General features: G+C 32.9%; 2 protein-coding genes across 4 annotated transcripts; both read right to left on the bottom strand.

The window, feature by feature from the left end:
• Positions 1-13975: 13975 nt before the first annotated feature.
• On the bottom strand, positions 13976-17895 carry LOC123691843 (odorant receptor 4-like). 2 transcript variants are annotated; one of them, XM_045636430.1, is made up of 5 exons: positions 17108-17895; positions 16844-16943; positions 16087-16188; positions 15442-15597; positions 13976-14038 (listed from the first exon to the last, which is right to left on the bottom strand). In XM_045636430.1, the coding sequence occupies exons 1-5, from the start codon at positions 17893-17895 to the stop codon at positions 13976-13978; spliced, it is 1209 nt and encodes a 402-aa protein (XP_045492386.1). The 2 variants fall into 2 exon arrangements, with proteins under 2 accessions (XP_045492386.1, XP_045492394.1); XM_045636438.1 differs by lacking the exon at positions 16087-16188.
• Positions 17896-23027: 5132 nt separating this feature from the next.
• On the bottom strand, positions 23028-26274 carry LOC123692158 (odorant receptor 43a-like). 2 transcript variants are annotated; one of them, XM_045636864.1, is made up of 6 exons: positions 25709-26274; positions 25155-25254; positions 24981-25082; positions 24472-24627; positions 24123-24214; positions 23028-23312 (listed from the first exon to the last, which is right to left on the bottom strand). In XM_045636864.1, the coding sequence occupies exons 1-5, from the start codon at positions 25885-25887 to the stop codon at positions 24155-24157; spliced, it is 597 nt and encodes a 198-aa protein (XP_045492820.1). In that variant the 5' UTR covers positions 25888-26274; the 3' UTR covers positions 23028-23312; positions 24123-24154. The 2 variants fall into 2 exon arrangements, with proteins under 2 accessions (XP_045492820.1, XP_045492814.1); XM_045636858.1 differs by having other exon boundaries at positions 24151-24214.
• Between the last annotated feature and the right edge of the window lie 825 nt (positions 26275-27099).

Below are 27099 nucleotides of genomic sequence, written 5' to 3'. Positions count from 1 at the left end.
ATGAGAATTAATAAAAATAATATGCACTAAAATTATGTTTGCTTTTAAAACATAAAATACGTAATTCGGAACAACTGTGAACACAGCGCGAGTGTGGATGCGTTCGCGTTCGCGCTTCGCAAACCCTTTTAAGCGGACCAAAAAACCGCCACCGGACGGGGAACGCCGCGAAGCGCGAACGCGATGTCGCGAAACCATCCACACTCGCGGTTCGCGGCCTTCGCGGGCCTTCGCGGCGCGAGTGTGGAGCCGGCATAAAGTTGCATATAGTAAATTATTTTTTGAAAAATAAGGTCATAAAGAAGTTTCACTTCTTACGTGTGTATTCTAGTACACGCACACATTTTTTTACTTGTACATATTAACTCAATGTTTTTAACAGACTTTACAGCATCACGTGAATGTTTTTATGCAACCACAATGGACGTAGGTAATTCAAACTTTGATACATTTCATAAAGAAATGCAACAGCAATGATTTGAGCACCAGTCACCAGAAAAATAAGAATATCTCTTGTTTATCAAAACTCTGTTTTATTTGTGGTAAAACAGTTCTAAACAAATCTTGATCAGACTACTACTCGTATTAAAAGAAGAGATGATTATCGATACATTTTAAGAATAAGCACCTGAAAATTCATAACATACTATTAATAAATCGTCTGCTTTCTCAATTTTCATCTCGTCACCCTCATGATAAGGATCAAAGGTGTGATTGTGAATGTGTCTAAACAAGAAAGAATATACCTAAAACGTGTTTATTTTTAGAATTAATCCAATATAATACAATTAATACGAATAAAACAATATTTAGTTAAAGTAACAAAATAACGGAAATACGCAATCAAAAGTTATTTTTTATTAAATTTTATAAAAGGGTTAATGAATTTGTATGTCATTAGTCCCACTAAATAGGTGTGAGGTACCATACCTAAAGTCAACGATTACACATTTGTTCCGGTTTTTCGCTTTAAAAATGTCTATACAAAAGTTAATAACATTACATGACGTGTTACACATTACTCCTGTACGAAATTACAAAGGTTCATTTGTAGAGATACCAAAAAAACCTCACGTCATTCGCATCAGGGTAAAGGGCGAACTGACAGCTGTCTTGTCGGATGATGACCAGGGTCTTTTAATTAATAGTTTTCATCCTAATATCCTCTTTTTCCTGCAACATGATGCTGGGTAACGACAATATTAATCAGCAAAGGCTATTTATATAACGGTCTTTTGTTTCTATTTGAATTTATTTGGACCAATTTTTTACTTAGCTATTTCATCATCATCATCTTCATCATCTGAGCAAATGAGATATCGATTTTATGATTTTTTCCTTTACCGTTCAAGCAGTGGTTATTTCTTAAATTAAATTTATATTCGATAACGTTTTCTTGTTATTCGTGTTAATTATATATTTCTATTTTTGCTTTACCACAGATTTGTTAATTCACAATAACTTTTACCTCAAATCTCATATGAAAAATTTCCTTAGCTGAATATTTTTACATTGAAGCGAGCTTTTACACTTGCCACTAGAGCGATGATTACCCAGGGGCAGCATCCATCACGAGACGACTCTTATTTTTTATTTATCGCTCCACTCGCTTAGAACTCTCGTAATTTGAGTTAAGTAGATACGGTCACTTACCGCTGGAAACTTCATTTTATGGAAAAATTATTTAAAAATCATTCCGTCTGAAATGAAAAGGTTTCACCACATTCGCAGTCGGTATCGTACTTGAAAAATCACCCGTTTTTCATTTATTTCATTTAATAACTGTTTCAGTTTTGTTTCAAAATATTATTATATTATGCTGGGTAGCAATACTTATAGTTCCTATAGCGATCACGTATACAAAGAAGATTTCTACAAACAGTTTACCATACCACGGACTTCATGCAGTTGAACAGAAGTTTCAGTAGCTACATTATCGCTTGTAATTGAACAAATGCGGTGCATGAAATATTTTATATAGTGAACAAAACGGTAAGTTAGTTTAACCCTAACCGAACGACATCTGGCGTACAACCCATTTCGAACAAACTGTCTACCTTAATGTGCCATTAGGCAAGGCACTGATGCAGGTGGCGACCCTTATCTCCAACGCACATATTTGTGAACTTTGTTGAAAAACTGGGATGAACTGGGGCCTGAAGGGACCATTTATAACGGTGGGGCGCAAGCCAAGTTTGACGCGGAAATGCAAATGATTATTTGAATTTCCTCTTAAAGTACTATGCCTGTTTTAGAATGTAAACATGTTAATTCTATTTAATATTCCCTGGTCTGAATGTACCCGACACTTCGTTACGGAAGTTGTTCTGGATTGGGTTGGGTTATTAGCATTTTATGTGATATCAAGTGAGAGAACACAAAAGGATCACGTTGTGGTACAATGTTTGTTGTAACAACACACATAAATCAGTCCCTTGCCATTTGTGTAAAGAATTAACATGATTGTTACAGACAATTTTTAAAAATCTGTGCCTATATAATATATCACAGAATATTGTGACAAACATATCCTTGATTAGTAACAAATCTCATCAATTTCGCCGAGCATTGGTTAAGGACACCGATTGATTAAGAGGCAGACATGTTGAACCGAGCGTGTAACATCGTTAGGGAAAGTACCGAAGAGAGGGGAGAAATATCCACTGGCATCAATACGGATACTGGACAAGACGAATATCGAAGACCAATGCGCAACGAAACACGATGGCTTGGCTGTACTCGATCACTACAAACTAGTGCGACATTTGCAGGCGGTCTCAACTCAACCTGAGTTGCATTAATCTAAGTTAAATGCAAGTTAGAGCAGTGGTGGCTCAGTAGAGCAGTGGTGGCTCAGTGGTGAGACCTCGGACTTCGAATCGATAAGTCCGGGGTTCGAGACCAGGCGAGCGTGCAGGAATTAAATTGATTTTTCAATTTATCTGCGCATATTGTAACATCACCACTGCTCGAACGGTGAAGGAAAACATCGTGAGGAAACCGACATGTCGAAGAATTAAAAAGTTCGACGACATGACGTGTCATCCGCCAACACGCACTTGGCCAACGCGGTGGATTATGGCCTGTACCCTCATAGGAGGCCCGTGTCCCAGCAGTGGGAACGTATATGGGCTGATGATGATGAAATGCAAGTTCAATGTCTTGTATTTTTTTATGTTTATTCACTAGTTAAAGTGAAACTTTTATTACATCGTCTCAACCTTTTGGTCTGTGTAGCGCATGTCGCGTGACGCACGATACGTACGATAATTATCGTACAAATACGATAATTTTTAGTTAAATGTTATAAAACAGGGCATATTATGTAACATTCATTACTCATATCAAACGTGCACCTATATTGGTCGCACGGGCCACACTTTTCAAGCAACTCCTTGAACTTAGTACGTGATATAACGTCCGACATTTAACTGCTAACGGATAGCTGTAGACGAGATCATTCTAAAAGCTACATAGCCACGTATTGGTGCTATTGAAATAGTCCGCCGCTCGTTAATTCTGACGTGGTATGATGGGAATCCAGAGGGTCGTAATACGGACACGATACGAGCAATAAGTGCTGGAAATTGCGTGCATACTTTCAGTTTCAAGTAATCGCATATAATGTCATGATAATGTTTAATACTGCAGCGTTAAATTTGAACTGCTGCTTCAAATAGACAATGGTAAAGTTAATTATTGTTATTTGTTATTTATCTGCGTAAAAAAGTACGGCCATTGCTTTCATTAAGTGAATTGAAGAGAAGAAATAACATAGATATAGATTATCAAACAAATAATCATTAAATTAACAAATAAATCAGAAATAAAATTGATTGCAATACAGTAACATAACAATAATAACCATACATTTATCACCAACTAAACTAATGTCAATCTGAGATTAACTGAGATTACGAACAAAGCGCGAATAACATTAAAGAACCACTCACGCCAGCATTATAACATATTTTTCAGACGCAAGAAAAAAGGCACAAAGAAAATGTAGTGTAATTGTTTTCTTACTAGATCCATGAGCAGATAATATTGTTTCTATGGGCGTGCGAACATTGCCCGGCGTCTTTGTTAACATTATCTTGCTGTAACTCCCACGGGACGTCAACAAAGAAAATTGGATGGGCAGTCAGCCAATAGCTTTTAATCCTCCTCTTTTGACCCTTCTTATCTAACTATATGTTATAATCACATTCTTTTAGACTCTGTCAATGAACTGTGTGATTCTTGTGACGGTATTAGACAAAACAAAGCGAATATAACTGCGGCATGTTCATTGTTCGTGTCAGTTTTCTGAAAATGAAGAATGGCTAGTTCCTTATTCTAATTAGTGGCGATGGTGGCGATCTTCCTCTTTAGAAGATTACGTGTTATTTTTTGTTAAATAATAAATCATGCAAAATATTGGTTTTTCCAAGTATCTTATAAAATGTACTCATGAATACCTGTTAGTACCATTTTAGTGACTGATAAAAATACCTATAGATTATCAAAAATTCAAAATATTAAAATTATCAATAACGGTAGCATGAGTACTCCCTTCTCATCAACAATGCTACAAGTACCTAGCCTAGAGCCTTTGATAAACAATGAAAACAATAATAATTATGAAATTTTTATGAAAACAATAATAAATCTATGTCATACAATAATCTAAAAACCACCAAATAATACGACTTTCAAAATTAATTCTTCCAAAATTTAGGTCAGTATTTAGCGTCACCGGACTTCCTTAGCTTTGTTCAGCCATTTTTTTCGTAAAGGATGTTCGGTGAATTGCAAATCTTTTCAATTCAGCTGACTCCAGGAGGCGGAGACTGTGTAAATATTTAATGCATATTTCATGGGAAACCGACATTTGCTAAAAGATCGGATAGAACAACTCTAGTACCACAGATATTTTAAATTACTTTCTTGGAATTGATATTTGACTTCAGGAGATTACTGTTTGAGCAGATTTTTATTGCAATGTGAGTAAATGCGAGTTCTGACGACGAATTGCGGTCTGGATGTCTGTAAGAGTGTAGATTTTAAATTTAATATAAACAATATAATAATCTGTAAACATTTATAGAATTTTCAATTCAAGTATCACGTAGGTACCTAAATGCTCAATGTATAAATTCAAAAATCATAATCCTCCATCCTGTTTTCAACGAATGGTGATATAAATTATGTTCAATTTAATAGTGCTGGGTTACAGTGTACGAAAATATTCCTAATAATTAATTAATTAGCCCAATTACTTAAAGCATTTTTTAAATTTAATTAAATAAAATACATACTCGTAAAAATAGCTATTGTTCTCTATTGTCTACTCTACTCTATTGTCTTTACCACAGGTCTTCACTATATTTTAAATTTTAATGTTTATATTATGTTTTGTGCTACTTTGTTAAGTATTTGTTGTCTAATATCTTCTTGCGTACATCTGAAAATTAATATACTCATTTAACACATAACTTTACACAAAATAATATTTCTTTCTCGTCGGAAATCATTTCATCTTTCATAATATTAATTCCATTCGTATTATTTCCATACTAATTAACCGCGTGTGGCACGAAGGACAATATTGTTTTAATTATCTTATTATTCCCCACAACAATTGGTTGCCGTGAATAAGTGGAACATGTTCCCGTCTTTACCACAATTCAGTGAATTAATATTAATTATTCTTATCTTTTAGCGTAAGAGCTTAGTCACGGGTTTATTGTTTGATATCTATAATTGTATTTATTTAGTTTTTATTTCCAGATTAACTAATTAAAATTAGTACCGATTTTTCAATGCTCGGATAAAACTTATCCGTCCAATAAAGTATTACACGATAATATTAAAATGTCACGTAAAATGTCAAATACGGGCAATTAGAATACGTTTTTAAAATGGTAGTTTTATAAATTATTCGACGAATAAGTTTTATCCAAGCATTGAAAAATCGGCCCTTAGTCTAGAAATAAAAATGAAAGCCATGAAATATAAATCACAATAGGGACTAATAAAATATGTAACTAGTATTTAATGCAACATTTGGAACTCAATCTCTATTTAAATAGTTTTAACTTCAACTTCAGGATGTAAGAAAATGAGAAAAAAAACCATTTCCAACTCTCCTTTTCCGATATGAAAATATAAGTTCTGAACGTACACAACGAACACGTTATCAATACGTTTAAAATCCATATAACTTTTTCCCTCCGTTAAGTCAAAATTCTGCTTCCTTTTATCTATTACCAGCGCGGCACTAAAACGAATCTCAGCAAGATTTGAGTGAAAGACTTATCGCAAAATCTGCACAAGATTGCTGCAGGATATTCAAAGCTAGAAAGAGAGAGAGTCGAATAGATCTCACATTTCCTAAGTGTATATTGTACGAATCTGACCATTTTATTTCACGCCGGAAGGGTAGGCGCTGCATTCTTAATAAGACGCAGTACTTTGGTATGCATATGAAATGTGCCGGACATTTTAGGACATTAAACTGGCATAATTAAATTGTCATGCGATATCTATAAATCATGCATATAAAGGTAGAATTTCAATATATTCAGTACAGAGTATTAACTTAATTTATTTATAACTATCATTTAAATGATGGGTAATTATAAAAATTTAAAAAAGAGCATGTGTGCCAAGCACACGTGTCAGAAGTAAAACTTCTTGGGCAAGATTAAAATATACCAAAATCTTCGCCTTACTCCATGACGTGACTGTGACGTGCCATGAAGGGACCTTGAAATTTTACTCTCAACGTGCCTAAAAAAGTTTCTCTACTAAAAGAAATGTCCATTAAACAAGGCATTTGCTATATAATACCTACAAACATGTATTACCATAGCTTATGTAAAAAATATACGAACTTCGTCCTTACGTAAACGGTTAACAGCCTCAGCGAAAATACATGCCGAAGAATTTTAAATCGAACCATTTAAAATGATATGTTCAGTATAATTGCCCCAGCCGACGGTGCACAGAAAGTTAACGAGTGTTATTTAACCCGGCGGGACTCGGCTCGTATCGCGCGGGTAAAAAAATTGTTCTGCTTTGAAAAATTTGCCCAAATGACGTAAAACTCATATACGAGCGGACGAGTCGGAAATAAATACGCTTTGCTCTGCCCGACTTTATTAACCTTTGGCGTCAGTCTGCAATATGCGGTAATTGCTGCTTTTTAAACGGGACATGTGGAATACATCAATGTATAAAGTATTCCCCTTATGAATTCGCTTTTCCCTGCTTGATGTTGAAAAATTGCGTTATTAACTCCCGCTATTTTAACCCGTGTTTTAAGCACCTACGCATTTTTCGCGTTAGATTAAAAACGTTGATAAGTATTCTGCCATTTGAATGTATGTACATAGAACCTATAAATTTAGTACACTGAGATTGGTTGCAAATTTAATACGTGATATGAATTAATATTATATCGAAAACTTCCCCAAATTTGCAGAACTTTTGGAATTTTTTTCACGACCATATAGCAAAAAATAATTTAATTGCAATTTTAACAATGTTCCGGACTGCGGACAAGGTTGCAATATGAGATTTATTGTCGTCCCAATGTACCATTCACTTGACCGAAGTTTGAAAACTTTTGGAATTATTGTGAACTAGCTTCCGCCCACGACTTTGTACGTGCATCCCCGTTTTTCCCCGTTCCCGCAAGAATTTTAGGAAATCCTTTCTTAGGGGACGCCTACGTTATGACATCTACCTGCATGCCAAATTTCAGCCCGATACGTCCAGTGGTTTGGGCTGTGCGTTGATAGATCACTATATCAGTCACCTTTGAGTTTTATTTATATAGATTGATTGTTTTGACTGACTGGAGTATTTACCCGCATTGCTCGCTCTATCACGCTAAGACCCTATTGGTGTTAGTGCCTATAATCTATATTATCAACTCATCAGCTTTATGATATTAGTACAGATGAGATCATCATCAAATCATCTAAATAATAAACATAAATTAATGATATTAAAATAAAACTAGTAATTTTAGGAACAAATAATTCCCGTAATTCTGTTGTGACAATATAATAATAAATTGACCTATAATTGCCCTAACGATGATATAACCATCTAATCCATGTTAAACTAAAGCATCACGCCATCATAACGTCTAATAATCGCTCGTAATCCTATTCTATTCGAATCCAATAAAATACTCCAAGAGCCGCCGTGAGTTATGAGCTTGCGGGGCACTAAATCTAAATTTCGACAAAAGTGTGGGGTATAAATCCATGAAATGTTATGCGTGACTCGCTCGCGTGGATCCTTTATGTACAATTTATTACACGGGGAGAAAGAAAAACTGACGCTCCACTGGGCAACGTCCGATTGCAGACCGCATTTTGATTTATATAAATAAACAAACGCTTCTAGTTTCAAAATTCCCTTTTTCCCTCGCTGAATTAGTTAAACAAATAATCCTTTTTTCCTATTCCGCGTTGCGGTGTGCCTGTATACTTTTACTCGCCACAACGCTATCGACACGAGCCGTGACAAGGTTATTTTATTAATATGCGCTTTTTTATGCAAATGGCTTATATTCAAAAAGCGATTGGCTTACAGGCCGTCCATTTAAAAATAATTGTATTTAAAAATATGAATAAAAGGCTTTATATTGGAAACAAAACTGATGCAACATATTCTATTCGAAACAACGTAACTTTAATGTTGCTAAAGTAATTAATGTTGTACGAGCTGGATGTTTACTGCATTCCTTAATTTAAAGGCCAAGATACATTCTGTGTCATTCACTTACCAGTATACCTATCTCAGTTAATCCTGTGTCCGTGGATCCCAAAATTTCACTAACGACTTCAGGCGAGCGTCTTCCTGCAGATAACGTTCATGTGGCATGCGAAAACCGTAGCAGCGGAGATTTAACTTTATACCTACCGTTTAAATTATAATTTGCAAAATACATGTTGTACGGCTATAATACATGTAAGTCTTGTGGATATTTACGAGTAAATGGGAGATTAATAGATATTATCGTATATAATATATATGGATATTATCATAAACAGATATAATTAAAACCCAAAAATAAATGTTCATCCCACAAACATACGAAACTTTGCAAACTATCACTTATATTTTCTATTGATAATATCTGTTGGAAACCAATATTTTAGTATTGTTTCGTATCACATTGCTCATACACAATACCCTAAAAAAAACTACGTATCTATAACAAAAACTGTAGGTAACACATTTCCACCGTCTTTGTGAGGAAAACGAGCGTGAAAAACGCAGCGACAGCAGGTGCGTTAGTGGAAACAATCAGGCTTCATTAGAACAAATCATACGTTTATCCATTTTCCTTCTTACACAAACACAATATACACAAAAACTTATTATATAAATTAGATTACATGTGTATTGTCAATCGTTTGTCGGTTATCTGTCCCGAAGGTAATAGTGTGACGATGAAAACAAAATGTTTTTCGGAGGATGTGTTAATTTCATTAGGAAAATGTAATAATAATTATTAATGAAAAAGAACAATTGATGGGAAATAAATCAATAATAAGCTTTTATAACGTGACATACATATTTCAGTATTTATACAAGGTAAGACTTTATAGTAAAACCTACAAAAATACTCTGTTCCAATGCGCTGAAAGTACCAATACACATAATCTAGACAGAGAAATACCTGATGAAGTAATGTTCGCTTCTACGCTGCCGCCGCCGGTCTAATCGAAAATCATTGTACCCTTTCAAAAGTACATTATTCGTGAATTATAGTAGTGTAGTAAGATAAGCCAAAGTTCGGTCCGGTCAGAGCGATCACCCCCCGGGGGCCTTATACGTCGCATTTGCTCCTTGAAAAAGCTTCTACGACTCAAATACTCTAAAATATTACCTATAATATGGATTTATGGGGTAATGTCTTAGTGGTTAGGTTAGGTTAGTGTGGTATATGGTATAAATAAATTATTTACCAGCGGTAAGAATGATAAAAAATAGCCATGAACTTTTATTTTAAATTAAAGGTTTTGGAACGTGTGTATTGTATAGGTATGGAGTACCTACACAATATAATATAATATACACAATATGCAAAATAAAGTAAATGAGTAGCTTAAAAATAATATGTACAAATTAGAAGCAAATGTAAATAAGACTCTGATTTACTTCCTATAATTATTTTTATCCTAGTAAGTCCCATCACTAGAATTAATAATAATTACGTTGTTTAACAATATATTATAATCGTTAAGACGTCAGGAAGTGTAGTCACACCTTCTATATTTATACAAATAAATTTCCAAACGGCGGAAATAAAATTAATAGCTCAAACATTGTCCCGAAATAATCTCCATTTATCCTTATAATAAATTGTTTGTTAGGGCCAACCGTTGTTCGGAGACAAGCGAAATATACTCCTAACTGCAAGAAGTTAAACTTGCAATTTTCCTAAATTAAGCTGACCTGAAATATTTGCCCCTTTTATTTCGAATGTAGTAACGTTGTTAATGCTAATAATGTAAGGGTCGCTGTTAAAATTTATGGAATAATTAAAGTTAATTCTCACGACTAAATTGTTCAATAGTATAAATTTTGTTCATCGTAATGGCGAGCTTGTATAATTTATTCTAAATATATTTAACAATTACTCGAAATAACCATTCGAGCCAAGTTATAATCATTCTAGTTCGTTCATAAAATTTTCTCGCAATAATCTTTATTTTCAAAGCGAATGTTGCCTTGAAATATTGGAATCGTAAATATTTATTTTAATTAAGCTTTCAAATTAATGTTATTTTAATACCATAATAATGAGTCGTGAGTTGAATAAATAATTCCCTTAAACCATTATTCGAAGATTTATAACATTGAGCCATTTAGTTCAAAATATTAACAAGATTGTTAGAAATATGAAATTAAAGTTTTCCTTAGTCTACTCGATTATTTATACGCAACAATAGCTCAAATGCATTGAGAACAAAGACCACAGACTTGGTCCCAATTCTCACATTGAAAGGGGAACGTTGTATGTCGCGCCACAAAATGTTTGAACTGTTGTTGAAAACTTTTAGTCGAACGACTCAACTTGAAGCCTTTCTTCTCAACAGTTTTAGTACACGTGTCTTAAAACAGTGAATAAATGGAAATTTCGCGGCTTTGCAAGAGCTCCTGCAAATTATGTATTTTGTATTCAGATGGAACTGATACCTAATGCATATCTAACAAGTTTACGCCTAGGCGTTGTGTTGGTAATCTTTGAATTGCAAAATGTAATAAATTAAAGCGAGCGTAGGAATCATCGAGAGTAAAATAAAGTTTTGAAGTGAAATTTCTTTTGAGTATAATTTCAAGCTTACGTCTTCATTCGTCATGAAGTAAGGCGACGATTTTGGTATCTTTGAATCTTGCCAAAGAAGTTTCACTTCTGACACGTGTGCTCGGTACACACGCTCTTTTTTATACGTTTGATTCTATTGAGGTCAAGGAAAATATAGACTCTTTACCCCAATCATGTTAACATAATAGTTTGAAGCTAAACTTGCACATAAGCGGTTACAGACTTCACTTTACGTACAAATATCCCTTTCTCTTATTACAAGTCTTTATTAAAACCACTTGCCTGAGGCGATAGCATTTTGTGAAAAGAAAACCCATACAAAGGAATATTCATCAGTGAGTAAAAGAGGCTGAGGATATTACTCCTTCGCGTGATTATTTCACGAGAGCCATACTAGAGATATTACTAGTCGCCCAAAGCGAATTTAATTTTATAGGTTTTTAAATATGTAACCCGTTTGAGTGATTTTTATTTACGTTGAGATGATAAGATTACGTTCTTAGTGAGTATATAATTTTCAATTTTTTATATGTTACTTTTCTAATGCAAACGACAAATCTAATCACACACACATTCACACGGTTTTAAAATTTTTATAGGTGTGTTTTGAAATAAATATGAACATTCTGGATTATTAAATACAACGGTATAATCAAGTAAATGAGCAATAATTTAAAACAAGGCATATAACCTTAAGCCTCCCCTCTCGTAAAATAAACGTGTATAATCTGCCTACATTATAAACGTACCCCATATTATAATATCTATCATGTCTGAAACCACTTTCTAACAAAGCCAACAAAGCTCATAATGTGGCTCTTATTCACTTAATCACGTGCGATGTTTTTTCTTAATTACCCGCAAATTAATTCAGATAGCGCGCTTAATGCGTGCGAGTCACTCTAATTTTCCAGGCTTAAAGCAAAGACATGTTCCGTACAGAGTGAAGGTGGAGTTATTTAACTAATTTTACATGCGCGGTAAGTTTTAACCCCACTACCATGTTTGCGATGTCGCTAGAGAGCGTGTGCTGAACGAATTTCCGCGATGCCTCCAAGATAAACTGCTAGATTCCCCTTCGAAATTAGCACTGAGCAGCTGAACCTATGTGTCTAGAACAAACATTCATTTAACTTGTGCAAGTCGTAACTAGATTTCTAGATGTGGGAATTATTGGCTACAGAACGACGCATGTGCCGATACGCTAATGACTGATGACATATACAACGGTATCTAACTAGTAGCTATTAGAATTTATCGATCTTATGCATGAATTACAAGAAATAAGTCGAAGTCAAGACAATTACACAAAAATAAATAATATGTCTGAAAGTTATCTGACAAATAACAGTTCCAACCAAACTTATAGTCCAATACGAACAAAGCGTATATTTTTAAGAAAAAAAAATAAAAAACTAATAGTAAACTCCTGTGTAATATTTGGAGAAAAGTCGCAATAGGTAGCGCATTATTCAGTGTCACTAACGGGACGTGTGCCATAATATATGTTTTAATAAAACGGCATCAATTCCAAGCAAGGAGGTAGACGCAAATATCAAGAGCAAAAGATCTTCAATATATTATTCATTGAAATAGGAAACCCTTATAAATCCAGGTATCGCCATTAAATCATCGTCCCAAGATGAATATGAACGTACCTTTTTATACTTTCTAGGGCAGAGACCGTTTTGTTTCCCCGCCCTTGAACTACCCCTTCGTAATCATCTTTTACGGACCTTATGAAAAAAGATCGGTAAATAACAGGTACAAATACGAGAAGTTCATCTAAATTGTTTTGTATCAGACAAATGTATATATACATAGAACAGACAAATGACAAACTAAATTGCAAATATTTCAGGATGATCCTTGAATCAGGCCAAACGACAGTTCTATTTCTCCAAAATGCTCCCCGTCGACCTTCACATTAACAATGTATTCAGGCCTAAACAAAGAGAAACAGGTGGATAGCATGACGTTACATTCGCTGAAAGATTCCATAAAAAGTGTAATGGTACCCTCGTCACGTCCGGACATCTTATTTATCTAGTCACTGGCAAAATCATTGTTTCGTTCGTCGCAGTAAAAACGCCTTATTACGAACGGCTAACAGATGACCTAAGAGCGCCCTTTGTCTTCGATTCTTGCGTGTGACGTTTCATTGTAAAGCTACGAAAATGGTATAAATGAGGTAAATAAAACACGATGGTACCTATTGTACTTTTATTATTTAATCACACTTGTATGGAATAAATGTAGCTTCATTAGAGAATAACTGTTTGTTTTAAATAAAATTATTTGATTTAACTTAATGAATGTGATTTAATAACCCCATAAACATAACTTTGAAAATATAATTTAAAAAAACGTATCGTGCAATCTAAGTTTTTAATAAAAAATCGTAACTAATTTATCCGAAACTTTTACTTTTAAAATGACATTTATATTATGAGTCTATTTTAAATATCTAAGAAATAACAACCTTTATCTAACATCCAACGTTTCAAAAGGTCAGCAATTGGCATTGTTTGTAAGAGGAACTGCTGATTTTATACAATCTCCATTGAAGTTGTTTTCTTGTCCGATAAAAGGTTTATTGAAAAGTGCTTATATTATGATAGCTTGAATTAAAAAAGATTAATCTTCTCTGGTCTGTATGTGCCTTAGTAAAGTAAAGAATGAATACGCAGAATTCATTATCTGAAATAATATTAATTAAATATGTAATTGGGCATTATTATAATAACAAACAATCGCGATAATTGATGTTATTTTAGTTGCCTATGCATACTCATTACTCAATTATATTATAAGTTTTAACACTAAATACGTAATATATACGGATGATAAAATTCGTATTGGGAAATTTTCAAACAAAGATCAAAAACAAAATTCTCAGACTGTTTTAATTAACCCTAGAATACTAATATAAATTTACTACAGCTTAATACTAATAATCGCTCCGGAGGCTACTTTTTAAATAAAACTGTGTAATATATGTAAATTATATCAGTTTTCCTTATTTTTATTTATAAAGGTAACCTAAATTAATAGGCAAACCTCTACCTTTGCAAAAACTAAACTGAACCATTCTTCTTTAACATAAAATTTTTACTAAAACCTTAAGGTCATTAACATTTTTTATTATAATATAACAGTCTTTGAACAGTCTTAAAACAAAAAAAAATCTTCTACATCTTATTTTTTTGGCATCATTATACTATTGAGTTTATAAACTTCTTAAAAATCTAAATAAAACTTATGGCAATATTACAGTTTTGTCTACAAACTAATTTGAACTCAGATATATTTTTTGTCACAGGAACTGCAGTTTGGAGAGCGATGTTCCAAGCAGTAATTTTTATTGTTATGTTATGGCTATGTAATTATATGTTCAGGGGTTCTGGTCATCTAGTACAATATTTTCTAAGTCTTTTTCCCGTCGAAATTCGACGAAAGAAGGATCTGCCACGCATCGTCAGAGTCATAAGGATCAATTTCCAGGTGGTCCTCAGTTTCACTGTCAGAGTTCTCATTTAGTAAAAAATCGGCTATTTGTTCGTCGTTGAGATCCATCTAAAAATAAAATAAACATTTCGAAAGTTATAACATAGCTACATGCTAAAAAAAATCGCAAAACAAAAAATAGTTACCAAAAATTAAACTTACCGTAAATACTAATGATCGCCTCCCAAGCGACTGAGTGCCTTATATTTCGTAAACAAAGCATCCTAGCCTGGCCCGCTTGCGTTGGCTACTGCGGCTCGGAGAATACCGAATTGGCGTGAAAGCACAATATGCTTCGCGGACGCGTACTTGAAATAATCGGAAAAAACTGACCGTACGCGGCCTGTCAGGCGATGTTTAGTATTCTAGGGTTAAATGAAACGTGGATTTATCTATAAACGTAGATACAAGAAAGAAAACACAACTGGGACTTTGAAAACATTAATTTCAAAATTTGTAGGTATGTAGGCAGCTAAATTATCTAAACAATATTTAAAAAGCAGTTGTTTGCAAGAACGGCACTACTAACTACTCTGATTGTTGTAAAATGGAATCTCACATACACACACTAATGATACTATTCCCAAATCACTTACAGACGTGAAAGTACTCAGGGACAATAGGAACATTTTCCAGCCCGTTATCGTCAGAGGGCGTTGCGCTCTCTCCATAAAAAGTCGCACACTGCTTTTGAATCGGCCCGATTGCGAAGTCCAATCACACTGGTATATCGCTTGAGACACAAGAGTACTCTGAAAATATTTATCGAAGCTAAATAATATGTGGACTGGGATTTGTTTGGAGAACATGCTTGTTTTGTAAAATATGCTTGCTAGGTTACTTAAACATACTAGGCATAAAAGAAATCAGATGACTCTACTAATGGAAAGAAATATAAGAATAATATGTACAGAATTTATACAAAAGGAACCATGTGTATTTTTTTTTTTAATTTATTATGTACGATGAAAATTTTTACGAAATGAAATAAGCAATATTTTTGCACATATTAACATATTTTGATTTTTATCATCAATTTTAGATTTCCTCATTCCTATTTGAAATTCCTCAATGAACACATAGCTTTACACAGACCTTTTCGAAACGAACTTTCTTAAAGGAGCGTTAATTATTTCGTTTCAATAGTACCAAATACGAAATGTTTCAAGCACAAATGTTTATTTATTCGTAAAACATTGTTCAATGTTATATTTTAAAATAATAATTATTTTCCAACGAACCTTATCCATTATCCTCGTCCCAAACCAACAAGGGATCAAAATTTGTACAATCATTATGGCCATATATGAAGTTAGGAATATGTAGTATTGCCATGGAGCGGGCTGAGGGCATGATTCGCATTTAATTAGAGATTTTATACAGTAAGAATAAACTTTAAAAGCTTAATTAAGTATTAAAATAAAATAGAAATGGAATGCAAAACTTGCATTCCATTTTAAGCATTGGAATGCTAAATATCAAATGTGAACCTTAATGAAACAAAAATAAATGATAACCAATTTTTACGATTATAAACATAAAACAAAAATTTAAATCAATCATAGCCCTATTTCTGAAATGACCTGGTACTTTTCAGTGAGAGTTTTGAAACGTGGCAGTATTTGCAGCGATTGTCCCTTGATGCTGGGATATTGTTTATGAAATGTTCGACTGACTAGCATTTGTAGATAACTAAAATGCTAGTGTAATGTAGTCAGTCGATGATAATTGAATAGAATCGGAGTATGTTGTGTTGACTACATGATTTAATAGAATCAGAGTACATTCCTTTTACGATCAAAAATTAAACCCACCTTTTGACTTCTAAAAATATTTATTTTTACGTTTCTTTTTTTGTAAGGATGTGATGTAAAAAGCCCGTAGACGCTTTATCACTTTTAAACTTTTTTCTGTTGACTCCAAACATTAAAAACAACTAAATATCTATAAATTACTATGGTCTTAAAATCGATATGAAATCAAAACGATGATACTCACCAACGTAAAGCGATACAGACAAACACAAATGATCCCAGAGGCGATGCTAAACTGTGTAAATAATGCCTTTGAAAATACATCTTCTATCAGATAACAATACCTAAAAGAAGTTGGTTAATTAAATACGTTATTAGAATATCTTGATTTTTCAAGAATCATTGATGAAATTTCAGAATTCCAATATGTATTTTTGCAAACGTTACAGTTTTTGAGTTAAATTGTAACAGTAAGAAGTTATATTTTATCTGTACTTTTTACACTTACTCGGTAACATCTTGATAATGTACTAAAGCTTTATTAAGTTTCAATATAGTATCAATAACTGACTTTTTTGGCTCTATTCCGGAGGTTTCGTCGTCAGGCTCTTCGCGCAAAAACGACGACTGATCGGTTATATTTTTCATCTTCATTTGCAGAATATCCAATTGGGCGATAAGAAAAATCATTAATCCCAAAATAAACGTATCCACATTTACGTTGTTCAGCATGTGAAAGTGCATTCCTATACTTTGATAGAAATATATGGGATAAATGAATCTTTGTTTTGTGTCATCGGAAAGAAAATCGTAACCACACACCGGTGGTTCAAGTTTACCAGAAAATAAAAGGTGAATGATAAACGGTGACGACACATGTGTCAGATTGGAAATATACGACACAATCGCATATATCTTCCAACTTTTAACGTTGAATTTATTCGCTTTACGCAATATTTGACGCTCCATTTCATTATCTGTTTTAAATAAATCACTTTCCAAAATTGTCAGCAGTTTCATTATTTTCTTCTCCATAAATATGAAACACAGAACTTTCGATGACACCACAAGTATTGTTAAATATAATATCATTTGTTCTATAAATACGTCCAATTGACGTGGAATGAAAAATAAATTTATGGTGTAGAGAATGTCATATCCCAATATAAAAATGAAAACAAATGCTCTTGAGTATATGGATAAATACAAGTTTTTTGATGTATCTGGATAAATACCCAGAATTTTCCAATATATCTTGTTTATTTTAAAGCAGCTTAGCCTATCTTCTATCTCCATTTCGAAGAAAGGTGTCTACAGATATTTAATTTTGATACTATTTCATCCCTACTAAACAACAAGGAGTGAAGTAAATCCTTTTCATGCCTCGTTTAAATATAAAATTGTTAATAAGTAAAATTACAAAAATTGGCCACAAAGACTTCACTGCCTTGTGATTAACTCGAGGTTAATTTAATGCGACAAAATTAATAGCAAATGCAAATAATAGTCACTCTTTGAGCAAGTGCCCGTTACTTTACCATTCCATAAATTCTGTTAAAACGATAAAAGAAATGCGCCATTAATCTTAATAAGCGCTACTATAAATATGTTAATATGATCACAGAGGAATATAGGTTAATTGCGGAAAGCCGTATATTTTTTAATGAGATGCAATTAGTGAAGGTGACGCCGTCCACTCGCAAAATGGTCCAGCAGTTCGTTCTAATTACCAACTCAGTAAGAAAAATTCAACTTATTCTTTATGGGCACTCCGCATTTATAATTTAAACGTCAAAGCACTGTTTTCATATAGCGATGTTATAAATAATATTATTTTGTTTTCCTTTCATTTATAGTGTTCTTAGCATTTACATATTGTGCTTGCTGTTGCTGAAAACTCGCAATCAATCGTCGCTTCGCTTCATATGCAAATATTTGTATTTAGATTGCAAATGTTAAGGAACGGTTTGTTTAAACGATAATCTCACAATGTAGTTTGTTCTTTCGCACTCCTGAAGAGCTTACTAGGACTACATTAGCGAGATGAATTTTTCTGCACTTGTTCAATTGACTTACTGTTTCATACCGTTTGAAAACCTATAAAAATTTAGTATCAACAGGTAACTTTGTTCGACTTGCCTTATTTTTGAAAGTGCCATTAAATCAGCCGAGAAGTTAGTTTCAACATAACTGTCGTCGGTTCAAGAACACTTTACTAGGGAAAAATTCTTTGAAGTTATAATTTAAGATCACTTGAACAAGATTCTTGGTACAGGTATTGTTTAAATATTGTATTGTAAACATTTAATTTGTATTTACTTTGATTCTTGGAAAATAAATATTTAAGCTTCGCCTCAGGTTAAGTACTATGTAGAGTGTGTAAAGTGCATACTTATAAACGAAAATTATTTCATTCTAAAGTAAATATTTTATAATCACGATTTTTGTAATGTGTATTTGTTTCTCTTTTCTTTACAAAAAAAACCCATGTATTTCTATTACATTTCCGATTAATATATGACACTCCATTTAATATAAGGGTGACAAATGAAAATTTTTCATGCACAAATAATCGGAATTCCCAACTAGAAAATATTAATTCATAAACGGTACAAACCAACGGGATACACCTCCGGGATAGTGTTAGCAGTCACTGTCCCGACTGAACAAATAGTGTAACTCCTTCTATCTTTCCTCTCATTAAATCGCCGGCTAAACTTCCCTCCTGAAAGGGTACTTAAGCTTATTGTTTTCGTAGCAGCTATGAGCCTCGTACAATCCCCTCTCAAATCTACGATGTACAACAAAGGTGGAACATCTCTCGAGGTGGGTGTCACGATATTTTCAGGAGGCATCATTAGGCCGGATAGTGTATACTAGACGATACTTTTATTCAGCAGATAGAAGCCTCGGGGTATTCGTTACGGCGCGAATCAACCCTCACTTCCTTTGAGGCCTTTCCATCTTAGTTCCTATTGTTCCGACAATATCTGCGTTTAAACGACGTTTCAAATAGAAAAATTTATTATTCATCCGCAGCTTACGAGCAGGAAGTGGCCGCGTCGTAAAGATGATTTGAATTTTTAAACAACTCTAAGCAGCAGATTAATTTGCGCTCACCGGCTGAAGACTTCTTAAATATAAACTTCACAATTCAGCTTACAATTTCAAACAATTTAATGAATGAATATTGAATACCTAATTAACAAATTCCATAAATAATAATGATTGTGTTCCGCAAATCTTCAAATTTAATAAAAGACGTAGACGAAGATTTCAGTTAAAGATGGGTATTTGAACTTTTGAAGGTGGCAATACTGGGTGATGTGATTAACCCCTGCTTGAGAGGTCCTAACTTCGAATCGAACCAAACTGAACGACACCCACAGACAGGCCTAATGTCCTATTCTTTGAAGAATGCAAACTCATTACATACCTTATCAATACAATATAATATATATAGCTGCAAGCAGAAATTTATATTTTATAGACGAGGAAAAATTCGGAAAGATCTGAAAATTGATGTAGTTACAGATAATATTCAACTCCTATGCCAACGGATATTTGTTTTTTAGCATGATCATAAAAATATCTTGATATGTATTCAGAATCACCAGTCTTCTAATATTATCCAGCTTCAATACAAAGACGAATAAATTTCGAGTATTAACGAAAATATACATAGAAACATTTTCATTTGTTTATTAAAAAACCAAAATGAAAACCAAAAAATTCAAAACGTTGAATTTAGTGAAAACCTAACAGTTTCCATTTTACCATTCCTAACCTAAGAGTTATTTACCATTCCGTTTCTAACTTTGTATTCATTATGGAATAAATTTTAATCCAAATTGTATATAATAGGTATTGAATTTCGCTTTAAATATACTTAATATATAATCACATTTAGAATATTATGGATCAAAGCAAACATTTGCTGTACAAATTTCAATTTACTAAACTCGATGTGTCCGCAATAATTGATGGGTTTAATTAACGTTATGTATAATTTTAAACAAGGCTTTTTGATCCAATGTTTTGTTATCATTAAGCTGTACAATCTCATTTTGTTATTCTTACTAATTCCGAACTCGGATATCCCTCGACACCAGAATTTGCGTTTGTATTTTAAGATTCTCTAAATGAACATTAATTTATTATTATTTATTCAGACTTCGGTTCATTGTACGACAAAAGAAGTAAAATATAAAAAAAAACTGTTTTATGCTGACCTTTCGAATTTCAACTGAGATCGTTCTTCATCATAGTATAAATAACATAACACTTTTATCTTGTTCAGCTACTACTCGTCTCAGAAGAAATCACAACGCCGTAAAGAAAACACAATACATGGAAATTGGAAAAGATTTGATTATTCCACTTTTGCGCATAGCATTCGAGTAGATTGTAGGCTAAAGTTCACACACATGAGCTCGTGTTTATTCAGTGGTAACATGTTTTCCTTCAGCCGTTTCCGAGACACGCACGCGTCATAATGGGCAAGATCATTAGTGCTATCCTGAAGAGCACTCAGTATTAACAGATAGCAAACTTGACAATGTTACACAAACTGTAACAAGAGGGAATGTACAAAGTTTCAAAACTAGATAGTTTTTAATGGTCGTTTTCATTCTGCGAACTTGTGTAAACTCCCCACAAGTGATTGTTACAATTACTTTGTTAGGAGTTACGGCCACGGTTTTATGCTTGTTATTGGCATTGCTTGCTATTGTCAAAGAATTTTTTATTGAGTAAATATAAGTTTCAAACTTCTTCAATATTTGGTTCATATAAATATGCGAACCTCGTCTTATATAATATTATGAAGATATATACACAACACTCATTTCATTAGGAAAACATCGTCAGGAAAGTGGCATGTCTGCGCACTGAAAGTTTAAGGGCCAACGTGATGGATTGCGGCCTACATTTTTCATATAAAGTCCCTGCAGTCAAACATGGGCTTATGATGATGATACAATATTTTTTATATTAAACTGCCTTTTAAATTCATTAATAAAGTAACTTCTACTTAATGTTGATATTGTGTAGCAATGATTTTAATTAATTTCTAGATTATACCTAATACATTATGTATGTACTTTGCACCTAATTATAAACTTAAAACTATAAGTATTGTGTTCATATAAATTACAGAATAATAAAAATGTTGTGTGGTTTTATGAAACCACGGTAAAAGTGAAACTTTCTTTCACACTATAGACATTTAACTAAAAATTATCGTAATTGTACGATAATTATCGTACGTATCGTGCGTCACGCGACATGCGCTACACAGACCAAAAAGTTTGAGCCGATGTAATAAAAGTTTCACTTTAATTTTAACTCTATTGTTTATAAAATAAAATGAACTTATTCCTCGATCGTCCTTTGTGGTCTTCGGGATTGAAATAGAACAACGCATCACTCATTTCATAGCAGCCAGAGGACAGTGAAACATGCATATCCAAAATAAACTTTATTAGCAACATTTAAATGAACGATATTAATTATTATTGAAAGCAATTACTACGCGCCGTTCCTGATATCGTCGCACTAGTAATTTTAATCGGCGATAATTTGAAGTTCGCTAATGACCCCGTTTGCACGTGGCGCCGGCTATAAGCTGTGAACGTTCACCCCTTTAATAGTTTCTAGAGATTTCCTAATCTTTATTGCTAATTCATAATAACATTTGAATGTAATATATTGCTGCAAGAGGTGTATAATAAGCAATTATTGTATTGTGTTTGTTTTAAAGTGCTACAACTTACCTACAAGAAGGAAAACAGGCAGCGATACCTACATAGCCAATTCCGCAGACGACAATATTCCTATTCTATGAAAATTTGGACGTATCCAAGTAACAACAGTTATTTTAATAAAATACTACCTCTCATAGAACAAAACAATAAGTTTACAGCGAATTTAATGAAAGATTTTCACCTTATTGCGTCCTAACTCGCTCTTATTATAATGACATCGTTTTGCTAAATTATATGACTGTTACTGCATTATTAAACCATAATTCACTATACAAAATGAACACAAAACTATGGAATTTCTCAAATAATATTCCATACAATAAGAATATTGTTTTAAAACAGTATTTTAACAGCTTGCTGAAACATTTAAGTCGATTGGACTATAACTTATACTTTATTATCTTTTATCCTCGTTATTAGAAACAATAATTGAAATAAGGAGCTTTATTACGCACCATGAAACTTGAGAAAATAAATATCCGTTTATATTCAGTTGTTATAACAACTAAGAGTTGATATTAATATTTCAATCGAGTATAAGTCTGTGAATTCCGCGCGAATAAAACCGACCAGCGTCTATGAGCCTTCCTTCGCAAAGTACACAGTACATTTCGCAGCACACTAAAAGCTCAATGTAAACTAGAAGACATTATCATACTGTATTATATCCTTCTGGATTGTGGAGGAGTAGATTAAAACAATGGACGTGTTTGCAATTTTGAGAGCGGTGCAACCCTTTGGGTGCGTTTTAATTGCAGGGGTTGAGCTCGGGAAATGACTGCTAGTAAAATCTCTCGTCTTAAATTCTTAGAGGCTCTTAGATCCAGTCTCGTATAATGAATACTAATAATGTTCTCCGTTTAAGTGTTTGCGGTCGAAAACGTTCTTGGAGTTAGCAATGTAGATCTCAGCTACGTGAACTTAGGTATACATTGTAGAGTGAATGAACTGCAAGATAATTGAAAGTGAATTTAGTTAATTAGTACCTAGGTAGTTGGGAAAATTTTATTAAATAATTTTTTATTAGGGGATATTTATTATCGCTTATTTATTATAAGGAATAGATTATCTCCTATTATATTATTTCCCGTAAGGAATAGAATTGCCTATCTTATTTTAAGTATATTTTCTTTTTACATTTCATTTTTTTTTTGTAATAGTAGACACTAAAAAAGATGACATATACGAGTATTTCACAAATATATCATGACTTCAAACAATAAATTTTAGTCCATTTAAATTATTAAATTCAATTCGAACTAAGTTTTAAATATGCAGCATAAATTTTAGCTCGCCAACACTTTGGAACATGAACGCTCGTTGAGGTAAAAACTAGGTTTTATAACAAAAGTTTATAGTTATTTGTAACACATGTTTCACGAAACAGAATTATGTAACATTCTTTTTATTAACATTAATCAGACAATTGTACAGATTAGAGATTGTACAGTCTGCGTAAAATGGCTTGTTTCACAAAACCAAGGGCATAAGTACTAACTACGACCACAGTATTACATATGTATAGGAAATAATATTGTAATACTGTGCTACTACCACAGATAATATAATACTTAAGTACTTACTATTACTACGTAAAACTACTCTACTATTGTTATTTCTGTCTGCCTCTATTTTCGTCTTTAATTTTATTGTGGTACCCTATATCTCTAAGTTTTATTATCGTAATGATAATATCTCGAATGAAATGAAAATTTTACAATTATTTTTCATTAAATAGATGAAATAATTACCTAGGACCTAGGTAATATTAATATTAGGTTTTTACCTAATTAATCACGATCTTGAAAATTTCTTATTAGAGTGAAAAATGAGTACGCTGTCTTCATAATCTGAAATTAAAATATTGAGGGTACATGAGAATATCATATTTTATTAGTTGTTGACTGAAATATAATTCTCAAATATACAAACCTAAGTACCTATAAAGCACATATCTATTATGTAAATATAAAAATAGCTACTTGTACATAATAGGTAAATGCTTAATATTTAGGTACTAATTTTGTTTAAATAAAATTTATTACAAAGTACCTACCTTTGAAGCAATTTTACAAAACATGTCATTTATTTTGGTTTTAAATCTTACCGAAGTAAACGTGGACAAGGTCAGCGGCAGTAACCCACAACCAGTTAAAGATATTTTCAGTTGAGCTCTTTGCATGAAAAGTTTAAGACTCCTCTTGAAACTTTCTGATCTATGAATCCACTCAGTTGTATACGCTGCGTTGACTAACTCTTCACTCTGAAAGTTTTACATTCTTACGACCGCAGAAAGGTAAAAGATTTATCTGTGTTTAAAAGAAAAGCAAACATTCATAGAAAGGGCGTATTTGTGCGTACACAAATCAATTAAACTAGAAAACAGGTAGAAGATAGGTTTACTAACAACAAATAAATAAACAAAAGTAGGTACATTATTGTGCACCAAACAGTAGAAACAGAAATAAATAGACACAGTTGAGCACAACAGGCGGTCTTATCGCTAAAGCAGCGATCTCTTCCAGACAACCTTCCTTGAGAAAAGCAGTAATAGTTTAAGTATATGGGCAAGAGGTGCGTTTATACAGGATACATACAATAGGTATATGTACGTACCTTATAACTGAGCTGAGTTCCAAGATAAGATGGTACGAAAATTTGCAAAATCATCGCACTACTAAACGGTGTCAATGTTACAATAAGATCCACAGACACCGACTGAAAAATATTAAACAATTATATTGTATTTCTACATGAAAAGCACGCTATTGATAAATTACCCGTATTTACCACTGAAAGTCTGCACAATATTGCGCAAATAATAGCTGAAGCAACTCCCAGTTGTATGAACATTGTTATAGTTATTAACTCTTGAAGTTTTGATGTGTAACTGAAATAATGTTCATTATCTTACTACATTAACTTATAATAATACTTAGAAAACACTTAACAGGTGGTTTGTAATGGTACAGGCCGTAATCCTTATATATCCGTATAATATAAAAAAATAATAAAATAAATCTTTATTTGACCTTTTGATGTACAAGTTTAGATATGAGGCTCTGGCTCTTTTGCTAGGCATAGCCGGTAAGACAGCCAGTCCCTTCCTTTAATACATCCATCATTAGCGGATTTGATATCACAAGTCGTTCTTTTAATTCTAAGCATATCTTTTTTCTCATTAGGATACATATATAATTCACTGTAGTTCATATCAATCCTCAAATGTTCAATTTAAATAGTTTTTTCAATCGAGTAAAGTGCGCTGCTATTTACGTACATTTCTGTTAAACTAATTTACTACTAAAATGCATGAAATGTGGCACTTGACATGTTTTACTTACGTTAGTAACAGTTCGTAGTGCTTCAAATACTTTCTAAGTTTTATTTTTACGGTAGTTTCATCGTCGTCTCTTTCAGCTGTTAGTTTCGTACTAATTTCATGATGTACAATCTCCACTTGGGCAATTGCCATCATAATCAAACCACTTATTAAGGTATCTACATTAATATTGTACATCATATGACCATATAGGCCGATAGATTGATACAACCAACATACAAAGTAATATCGGTATAAAGTTTCTTCACCTAAGAAATAGTATTTTCATACCGGTAATTCAATATTCGTCTCTAATATAAAGCGGGCAAGTGGTCCAATTGATCGAGCAAAATAAGCAAAATGAGACAAAAGTGAGTACGCTTTCCAATAATTTGTATATATGTACACGTATCTATTTATAATTGCTGCACTTATAACATCACTAGTCTTAAAAGCCTCACAATTCAATAAATTCATCACTTCGAGAAGTTTCTTTCGCTTTCTTAGCATCATGAAGACTTTGGCAAGCACAGAAAATTCCGTGAAGTAATATATCAACTCATAAATAAGGACCTCAAGCTTTTTGGGGGTATACACTAAATTGAGAGAGAGTAATGAAAAGTAAATAGGCAACATAAGAAATAAATAAATTACTGAATAATACTTATAATATTTGCTTGGTTTGTTGCCAGACCATAAACCAAATATTTTAAGACAAAAAAAATTCATGTTAAAACAATCTGATATTTTAGACATGCTTCTGAGTAAGAAGTATAGAGGAAAATAAAGTTTCTAGGTAGTGCTAACGTTAAATTACATACATATATTATACAGTTATTACATAACCTGCACTATTATTACGAGTGCTATTTTTCTTAAATATTATTTCGCTATTGAATGTGTCATTATGAAATTAAACACTTACGTGATCCAATTAAGTTATTACACAAATTGATATTTCACTCCTATTACCGTAAGAAATTACGTTTTTAATTTTTTTATTGCTTTATAAACCCTACGTTAAGTACTTTAGAAAATTGCCGTTGAAGTGGTAGAAAATATAAAACAATATATTTATTATTTATAGTATGATCCCTTTTTAAAAATAACACATAAAGAATTATCTAAAGGAAGGGTTTTTTATAATTACCATTTCAGTTTCATCTACCCCTTTCCTAATCAACACTGAGACTACTTGTTTCCCATTCACGCAATTCTGAATACAGAGGTTCAATTATAATATATTCGAGTATGAAAAGCTTTTCATACAATTAGCCCATTTGTTCAGAAAAATAGGAAGTAATTCTGCTCTTGCCCGAGAATGGAGCAAGTAGGTATAATGCGAACGTCAGGACTTTTAATATACCGAATGGCATTCACGCATCGCACTACAAAGTTTGCTGAGATAGAACT

Source organism: Colias croceus, chromosome 1, assembly GCF_905220415.1.
Source record: "Colias croceus chromosome 1, ilColCroc2.1".
NCBI lineage: Eukaryota > Metazoa > Arthropoda > Insecta > Lepidoptera > Pieridae > Colias > Colias croceus.
The sequence above is the reverse complement of the archived record's forward strand: the minus strand, read 5'-3'. Positions and strand labels throughout refer to the sequence as shown.

Bases quoted from the DNA above. Each gene is read 5' to 3' on its own strand.
- LOC123691843 (XM_045636430.1), bottom strand. From the start codon at position 17,895: ATGGAGATAGAAGATAGGCTAAGCTGCTTTAAAATAAACAAGATATAT. The intron at 16,944-17,107 runs GTAAGTGTAAAA...AACTTCTTTTAG, and splicing joins CATTATCAAGATGTTACCGA to GTATTGTTATCTGATAGAAG. The intron at 16,189-16,843 runs GTGAGTATCATC...TCATGCCCTCAG, and splicing joins GTCTGTATCGCTTTACGTTG to CCCGCTCCATGGCAATACTA.
- LOC123692158 (XM_045636864.1), bottom strand. From the start codon at position 25,887: ATGATGTACAATATTAATGTAGATACCTTAATAAGTGGTTTGATTATG. The intron at 25,083-25,154 runs GTAAATACGGGT...AATATTTTTCAG, and splicing joins TATTGTGCAGACTTTCAGTG to TCGGTGTCTGTGGATCTTAT. The intron at 24,628-24,980 runs GTACGTACATAT...TAAAACTTTCAG, and splicing joins GAACTCAGCTCAGTTATAAG to AGTGAAGAGTTAGTCAACGC.